The 9,543-nt window shown below is 42.4% G+C and overlaps 1 protein-coding gene across 1 annotated transcript in view; it reads right to left on the bottom strand.

The window, feature by feature from the left end:
• The window catches only part of CCDC62 (coiled-coil domain containing 62), a 41,183-nt gene that overhangs the window by 14,945 nt on the left and 16,695 nt on the right, over nt 1-9,543 (bottom strand). The window contains exons 7-10 of the mRNA XM_027124949.1: nt 8,861-8,949; nt 8,402-8,517; nt 5,456-6,181; nt 2,765-2,921 (exon numbers count right to left, since the gene is read on the bottom strand). Of these exons, the coding sequence (XP_026980750.1) occupies nt 2,765-2,921; nt 5,456-6,181; nt 8,402-8,517; nt 8,861-8,949 (1,088 nt within the window). The remainder of the gene's footprint in view (nt 1-2,764; nt 2,922-5,455; nt 6,182-8,401; nt 8,518-8,860; nt 8,950-9,543) is intronic.

The raw sequence follows: 9,543 nt of genomic DNA, 5'->3' as shown, positions 1-9,543 counted from the left end.
GTCCGGAGCCTGTGCTCCGCAGCGGGAGAGGCCCCAACAGTGAGAGGTCCGCATACTGCAAAAAAAAAAAAAAAAAAGTGGAAATATGCCTTAGTTTGTTTATTCTTATTTAATTTTCAACTTTGTGTAAAAAGCTTTCCACAGTGTACAATCTGTGAGTTTTCCACAGTGGACATAACAATTAACTGTACAATTAAGTGTACAGGGGCTTCCCTGGTGGCGCAGTGGTTAAGAATCCGCCCGCCAATGCAGGAGACACGGATTCGATCCCTGGTCTGGGAAGATCCCACATGCCACGGAGCAGCTAAGCCCATGCACCACAACTACTGAGCCTGCGCTCTATAGCCCGCGAGCCACAACTACTGAGCCCACATGCCACAACTACTGAAGCCCGCGCGCCTAGAGCCTGTGCTCCGCAACAAGAGAAGCCACCGCAATGAGAAGCCCACGCACCGCAACGAAGAGTAGCCCCTGCTCGACACAACTAGAGAAAGCCCACGCGCAGCAACGAAGACCCGACGCCCCCAAAAAATAACTAATTAAGTGTACAATCTGATGACTTCCTACATACATGTGTACATGAGTACACACCCATGAAGCCATCCCCACAATGAATACGGGTCGCGTTTATCACGCCTCTGGCCCTTTGCAATTCCTGCCTCTATGAGTGCCTCCTCGCCATTCCCAGACAACTACTGATCTGCTTTCAGTCACCAGAGATTAGTTTGCATCTTCTAGAGTTTTATATAGATGCATTACATACTTTTGTCTGTCTGGCTTCTTTCACTCAGCATAATTATCTTGAGATTTACCTATGCTGTATGTGTATAGATAGTTCATTCCTTTTTATTGCTGAGAAGTACTCCATTGTATGGATATACCACAGTTTTATCTATTCACTTACTGCAGTATATTTGGGTTGTTTCCAGTTTTTTTAGCGAGTGCAAATAAAGCTGCTTTAATATTTCTGTGGACGTATGTTTCCATTTCTCTAGGAGTAGAACAGCTGGGTCATATGGTAGGTGTATATTTAATTTTTTTTTTAAGTAGTTTTTTAATAGAAAGTACCCAGTGTTTTCCAGAGTGGCTCTACCATTTACAGTCTCACCATCAGTGAACAAAAGTCCCAGGTGCTCCGGATCCTAGTCAACACTTTGGTGCAGTCAATTTTGAACAAAGAGAACTAACAGTCATCAAATACCCATTAGGGGCCAGGTCCTCCAATATCCCCTTAAAACCAAGCAACTGTGATGTTATAACTGCACATTTGCAGGCGAAGAAACTGAGGCTCAAAGAAATTAAATAACTGTACTAACGTCACTGAGCTAAGACAAAGCAAAACCGGGATTTGAACCCAACTCATCTTCCCGGATATCTTCCCAAAATAACACCAAAAATAACTAAGTTTACTTGAACTTATTTTCTTTACAAACCACCTGCAAGGGGGACCCCATTCATGTTGGAAACACTGGCTCATCCACAATAATGACACTGTAGACACAACCTCACTGCCTGTCTGTAGGGCCGTGGACAGACTACGGTTTATTCAATCACTGGACCCTGCACATCAAGCAACAATCAAAATGAAGAGGCTATAGGTCCACGGTGTCAGCACAGATGAAGGTCACAAAACACTGACAAAGCTGGAAAATCACATCAGAAAGGATACAGACGGCAGTTTACCATTCATGTACATCTTAAACAAAACAATAGTATGTAATTTTTTTAAAAATTGTGGTATAGTTGCTTTACAACGTTGTGTCAGTTTCTGCTGTACAACGAAGTGAATCAGCTACGTGTATACATATATCCCCTCCCTCTTGGACCTCCCTCCCTCCCTCCCCCCCCCACATAGGTCACCACAGAGCACTGAGCTGAGCTTCCCTATGCTATACGGCAGGTGCCCACTAGCTATCTGTTGTACACGTGGTAGTGTATATATGTCAATCCCAATCTCCCAATTCATCCCCCTCTTCCCCCGCGCTGTGTACACACGTCTGTTCTCTACGTCTGCGTCTCTATTCCTGCCCTTAAGTATACACTTTTATGTAAAACATAAAAGCATAAAGCAAGCATGGATGCAACTTCAGGGTAGTGGTTAACTGGTGGGGGTGGAGGGTAGGCACAGGCAGAATGGCACATGAACTTACCCTCTATCTGTAACATTTTATTTATTTCACAAGTTGAAAAATAAAGCAAATATGGCAAAATGTCAACGTGTTAAATCCGAACGTAAGTACATAGTAACTTGTATTTTTCATTTTCTGTGTGTTTAAAATATTTATTAAAAATAGATAGATCAGTCACCTGGAGGGCCTGAGGGACATCCTACCTGAAGTTATCTATAGGATATTTAAAGAAAAGAGAAGGTAAATAATTATGACTTCAGTTAAGTAATAGAAATTAAAGTCCTATAATTAAAAAACAAAACCTGAAGAATAGCCAAAATTAAGCACACTAACAGTAGTGCTCTAGGGGAATTAAAAGTATGCTGGGAGGGCTTCCCTGGTGGCGCAGTCGTTGGGAGTCCGCCTGCCGATGCAGGGGACACGGGTTCGTGCCCCGGTCCGGGAGGATCCCACATGCCGCGGAGCGGCTGGGCCCGTGGGCCATGGCCGCTGGGCCTGCGTGTCCCGAGCCTGTGCTCTGCAACGGGAGAGGCCACGACAGTGAGAGGCCCGCGTACGGCAAAAAAAAAAAAAAAAAGTATGCTGGGGAGAAGTCTTGCTTGAATAAGCTGGGTATTTCTAAGCGAAATACAAACCTTTTCACTGGGCAATGCTGCATCTTTGTTGACTAACAAAATCTTAGATGAGTTCTTTTTATCAGAAGAGGACTCCATCTCTATCAACTTCTCATCCTCTCTTAAGGCAGATTTTGAAGAACCCAAACAGTGGGACTGCTGGCTGGCAATCAGCTCACTGTGAATAATAAAACAAAAACAAAAACAGGCATCTTGAAACAAGAGCAGACACATGTCACCAATACTGTTATACTTGAAAGTATCTCAACAGGACAAAAAAAAAAAAAATGTTTTCTTTTCTGATGATGAAGCTCAAGTTTGAATAGAACATTAGAGACTTGAGCAGAATATTTGTGTAGAATATTAGAAATGAATGCATACCTTTAGCAGTAAGAATTAAAACCAAATTCCTCGTTAAAGGGTAACTACAGAAGAGAGAATTGCCCTCCTCCCCACACCCACAAAAAAAAAAGCAAAGAAAAGAAGGTGTGAGAGACGAGATCATCCAAAAGAGGAAAAAAATGAATACAGCGTAAGGTTAAACATTGGAAGATTCTAGGTTTTTGGTTTCTGAGACTGATTTTTGTTAATGGTCTTTTACGAGTCCTTCTGTGAAAGCAGAATGGCACTGTTGTGGGTCCTTGATTCTTCCATAGGGTCTCAGTAGTTAGAGAACAGACACGTGCAGCTAAGTTTCTGGTGCGTTGTTAACACCGGGCTCAAAGCAGAGCTGAGAGCAAGAGACCCTGGAAACCTCTTCCTCCCACAGGCCCCGTGAGGCAGGCAGAGCAGGCCGCGGCGGCTGCCCCCTCCACACGTAAACCCCTGCACGGCAAATGGAACGGTGGTATAAATGTGACCATTTTAGTCAGGTGATGAAGTAGGTACACAAGCTCGTATAATCTAAGGAAAAACAGGAAAACATCATTATCTTTTCCACTTAATCACGCGTTTGTCATGCGATGCCTTGGCCTCTGCTGGCAGAACGAGAAGTCACTTGAATCATTTCAAGCCACGGAGGTCAAAAGGGCCTTGAAAGAAAACTCTGAAATTGTCTTTGAATTTCTTTCATACACTAAGTTTAATATGTGTCCGCTCTGCTCTTAAAATTACTTAACACAAGCTTTTCCCTTAATATATGCGTGTTCTTGTTCAATAGTGAAAAATAGGAAGTTGTGCCCTCCTGGTACTTGCAATTATCTAAGATGATCTTTAAAAACCAAATATGAATAGATAATATTTAGTGTAAAAACCAGTTTTTGTTGACAGAATAACTGTATGATTTTTAAGCGACTCAGGCTTCTAAAAGGGCCAAACGATAATCCAAACAATGAAAATACCAGAAGGGAAGTTCAATCATAGAGTCCTATGAAAGTCAACGTGATGATTAAAATAAGGCTCTCAAAACAGAGGCTTCATCCTTTCTGTAATTTAAGATCAAAGAGCTAGGTTTGCTTTAACAATAGCAGACATTAGTGTAGCACCCCTCAACTAACTACAAGATTCAGCAATTCGAACAGTAAGATGAGCCTGAAAAATGCAGCATATGCCAGAAACTCATCCATTTTTTTTCTCTTAAAAAAACCAGTTGGATAAGGGTGGTCAAAAGGCACAAGCTTCCAGTTATGAGATACATAAGAACTAGGGATTTCATGTACAGTAGGATTAATGTAATTAACACTGCTGTAGGTTATATATAAAAGTTGTTGAGGGCTTCCCTGGTGGCGCAGTGGTTGAGAGTCCGCCTGCCGATGCAGGGGACACGGGTTTGTGCCCCGGTCCGGGAAGATCCCACATGCTGCGGAGCGGCTGGGCCCGTGAGCCACGGCCGCTGAGCCTGCGTGTCCGGAGCCTGTGCTCCGCAACGGGAGAGGCCACAACAGTGAGAGGCCCGCGTACCGCGCAAAAAAAAAAAAAAAAAGAAGTTGTTGAGAAAGTAAATCCTAAGAGTTCTCATCACAAGGAAAAAATATATTTTTCTCTTTGTCTTTTATTTTGTGTCTCTATGAGATGATGGATGGTCACTAAACCTACTGTGGTCATCATTTCCTGATGCACTGGAATCATTATGCCGAACACCTTAAACTTATACAGTGCTGTATGCCAGTTATATCTCAATAAAACTGGAAAAAAAAAGAAACCAATAACTGTTACCAGCTTATTAGATACAAATATTCTTTCTCCTGCATGATTTTTAAAAGTAACAAAGTTTGGGAAATGTAAAGTAAACACAAAGGCCAAAGCAGTTGGATGTGTAAATAAGCCAATGGGGGCAAAAAGAATGTCTTATCTGGGGTCTAGGGAATGTAATCTGGACATGAAAGAAACGGCTTATCGATTCAAAAGGATCCTGGCTGAGGAATGCTCCGCAGCAGCATTCTACCCTGTAAAGTGACCTCCCCGTTCGTTTTAAAATAAAACATGTTTGCTCAGCTCATGACAACTGGCTTTGTTTTTAAGCAAAACTTTTGCCTCAGAAGCTGTCCTAGGCACAAACTTCTCACTGGAATCCAACACAGCCTCTGTACAATCAAAAACTCAACAGCCTACCCTGTGATGAAAAGAGGAAACCGTTTGTCAAACCGCAATTTCTGTTTGTAAACACTGCTTTCCGTTTCACAGTTGGCATGAAGTGGCTACTGCAGCCCTTTTAGAGTTCTCAGAACAGTAAGTAGGTTCCCTGGGTGTTTATAAACATGAAACAAGACTGACCTGGTAGAGGAGTTGTATTTGGTTCCACTGGCACTTTCCGAACAAGTGCACACCGATTTGTGGCGCACGATTCTCTGCACTCTGGAAGGCTTGAAGATGCTCATCCATTCCACGTCAGACAGGTGGCCTGGAGCTTCGATTATGAAGTTACTCGGGTGGCAGCACTTGGATTCCCACATGTCGCTTTCATCCAGACAGGCTTCGCTTTTATGGCAACATGAGACTCCAGACCTTTCCAGGTGATCCTGACATTTGACATCTAGCTTTTCTGGTTGTTTTGAACCAGAACAGTTGGCCAGGCCCAGGTAAAGGCTGATGTCATGCCACTTTTCATCGGCTACAGATGTTGATGTTTCCGAGCGTTGTTTCTCTTCATTCTGAATCCCACCTCCAGTACCTTTTGGTGATCTTGCGTGGATCTTGCAAAATGTACTTTTGTTTTCGGGTTCAGTCTGGATTTTTCCTCCCGGAGACCAAGACTTTTGTTTCTCCACTAAGTCTTTTGCAAGTAGAGATGAGATAGCAATTACACTTTTTCCCCCAAATGAAGTATTAACCTGTAGTTTCTTCTCTTTGCATACATCATAAGAGCTCTCGTCTGACTTATTTTGTTGAACCAACGTGGTCTCAAATTTTTGGTCCTTAACCAGTGACTTCTGATTTTCCTCCCTCTTAAAATCGACTTTTAGGTGGTTATTTTCAAGGTCTGATAAACACATTTCTCTGCTATGGTGGCATTACAAAAAACGGAAGTTATAAGATACACTTGATACTGTCGCTCTAAATAGTTCACTCAAACCTCATCAGCTGAGCTAAACCCTAGTAAGACCCATTTGTCTGAGTTGAAAATATGAGGTAGAATTTTTATATTCTTCGGAGCCCAATTTTAGCCCAACCTCCTCCAGGAAGTCTTGCCAACCACCACACCCACCCCCCTCTTCCCATCCTTAATGTCCACTGCACTGACTCTCCATACTGCAAATCATTCTCTTACTGTATATATTAATATATATCTAATTAATCAGATAGCAAATTTCCTATTCTAACTATATCATTCACTGTTTCATACATATAAAAGTTTTGTCAAAAGATTCTTAAGGGGCTTCCCTGGTGGCGCAGTGGTTGAGAGTCCGCCTGCCAATGCAGGGGACGCGGGTTCGTGCCCCGGTCCGGGAGGATCCCACATGCCGCGGAGCGGCTGGGCCCGTGAGCCATGGCCACTGTGCCTGCGCGTCCGGAGCCTGTGCTCCGCAACGGGAGAAGCCACAACAGTGAGAGGCCCGCGTACCGCAAAAAACAACCAAAAAAAAGGGGCTTCCCTGGTGGCGCAGTGGTTGAGAGTCCGCCTGCCGATGCAGGGGACGCGGGTTCGTGCCCCGGTCCGGGAAGATCCCACATGCCGCGGAGCGGCTGGGCCCGTGAGCCATGGCCGCTGAGCCTGCGCTCCGCAACGGGAGAAGCCACAGCAGTGAGAAGCCCGCGTACCGCAAAAAAAAAAAAAAAAAAGATTCTTAAGGTTTTTGTTCACATGTAGAAGCATTTTTAATCCTCCTGGAACCTAAGACGGCCTTTAACATACACTAAGTGTTCTGTAAATACTCGTTGATTGATCTGTTATTTCTCTTCCTAATTCACAGTTAAATAGACATAAAGTCAGGATTGAAAGGCAATGGAGAGTCAAGGTACAACGATAATTGGCAAGTGCCAGATGTGCTCACCTGCTGCATTCATGACCCTCCCATTCACCTGCTGGATGCCTATGTATCTATATATGGAAAACTGGTCTAAGGTAAAAGTGACACCACATGTGCATAAAATAAAAATCATTCTGATAAACCTTCTAATAAATTGTCAAAGTTTTTCATGTCACACCTATTCAGGTGTTCTAATCTGTATGATTCTGATCCCTCCTTCTAGAATGGGATAAGCCACTTTATGTTCTTAAAGAATAACCTCAATCATCCAGCCCAGGTACCTTCCAGGGGAAATGCAGTGCAAAAAGGAGAAAGAGCCAATAGGTTAGGGGCTTCTGCCTGCAAGAGGTCGCTGGGTTGGTCTGGTGTTTATGAGTAGCAGCCACAGCTGGGATACAGAGCAATGGTGCGACAACCCCCAGCAAAAGACCTCGAAGAAGAGTACAGCACATGCAGCAAAGTGTGGGTGAGTCCCCAGTTCTACTGTCTGTAGCAACAGCTGCTCCTTACATCCCTCCCTGCAACTCTGACCACCCCCATCCTGAACTCCACCCTCCGGGGAAAGGAGCTGCGTCATCCAGCCCAGCTTCTGCTCCTATGTGCGGTGATGGGGAACTCCCTGAATTCCTGTTCCTTTCCATGACTCCCTGTACCATTTCTGCTTGTAAAAGTGGACTCAATTTAACTGTGGGGCAGTTGTATGCTTGTTAAATTAAACCAGACCTCATATATTTATATTTTAATTTTACAGAAACCAATTTAATTCACACACTGCCTTTTATAGGTAGGAGTAGACGTCTCCCCCTATTCACAAGGAAAATGGGAAAATCAGGCTGAGAGCAGAGATCACCCTCAGCTGAACTTCTACTGCAGTTATTTATACCATTCTTTGGCATTATTTTAAGCAAGTACCATGCCCAATATATCTTCCTTTTCCCTACTCCTAGCCCGTGCCTAAAATACTGAGTGCTGAATGAATGAATAAATGATTCATCTCTGTAATTTCTACTTTAGCTCCAAGCCTTCTACACAACAAACACACAAATAATGTGTTTAATGAATTTAATCAAATGGTTAAATTAAGATCATGCCTAAAATTCTCACTACAACCCAGGATTAGGTCACATACATTTATTCCCTACTACCTACCAAACAGTAGTTAAGTACTGGCCCACAGCAGGTACTTAACAAATATTGACTGAATGATGGAATAACATATAAGATCATATTAATAGCATCATACTAAGATTACCTGGATTCCAGGGCCTTTGATTCCTCCACCTTTGAGTCATATATCTGTATTAATTCCTGAGAACTTTCCACATTGAAATTAAGAAACTGCAGATCACGCTGTTGTTTTATGTAAATCTGCCATAGATATTGATAAATAAAGTGTAACAACAAAGCTAAACTGAGCCAACAACTGGCACTCTGAAATGCCAGCACAGATCAGACAGTGACTAAAGAACTAGGCTGAATGTGTTTGCTTTTATTTTTCCTATGTTAGCACTGAGATTTGTTAATGTAACTAGTCTCCTAACCTTTAATTACCATAAGCAAGACCCTATCTGCTAGGTTAATGTGATACACCTTTCATGTCGTCAGGACTCCAAAAGCATCATAAACAAAATCACTGGGCACACACTTTTCCTAGTCTGATGCTTGTTTATAAGCGTTTCCCACCTAACAGAGAAGGTAAGTGGGAGCCTACCTGTCGCAGATTATGCAGCTCTGCGCTCATGCGTTCTTGCTTTGACTTTGCGATATCCAGTAACTCGTCTTTCCTTTTGTCTCTCTCTACTATTTAAGAACAAATATTATTAAAACGTTTTTCACCAGCCCATATCAACACAAACCTCTTCATTTCCAACAATTTTATGCGCGGCTAACTTTTTGCCCCCCCTCCTTCCTGAATTTTAAAATTGCAAAATGGATGGCTGGAAAGAGCTTTCATCAGTGATTCTGACTAGATCCTTCGCCAAATTTGAAAACTTTCACAATATAATTAATGTTAAGTCAAAAAAGTATTCAAAACTGTACCAACTCTCTGCTCAAATTACATGTGTGTGTCTGTATGTAAATAAGCATAGGAAAAGGCTGAGAGCAAGCATGCTGAAGTATCAAGTTATTTTTTAGATGGAAGGATTAATGACACTTATTTTCCCCTTTTTTTTTGAGGGGGTGGTTTCTAAATCTCTAAATTTAATACATATTACTTTACTCTTTACTTACTTATTCACATTACACAGGTAACTTACAAATGCATTTTCCTTGTAAAAATCCAAACAGCATATTACCTTTACCAACAGAAAAAAAACTAACATTACAAGGGGCAAAAAAAAAAAAAAAATCACTATTTTCACCAGTATGTAAGTCAATCTGATATAATCTCAC

This window comes from Aethalodelphis obliquidens, unplaced genomic scaffold (genome assembly GCF_003676395.1).
Source record: "Aethalodelphis obliquidens isolate GAN/ISIS:26980383/991018 unplaced genomic scaffold, ASM367639v1 scaffold28, whole genome shotgun sequence".
Taxonomy (NCBI): Eukaryota; Metazoa; Chordata; class Mammalia; order Artiodactyla; family Delphinidae; genus Aethalodelphis; species Aethalodelphis obliquidens.
The sequence above is the reverse complement of the archived record's forward strand: the minus strand, read 5'-3'. Positions and strand labels throughout refer to the sequence as shown.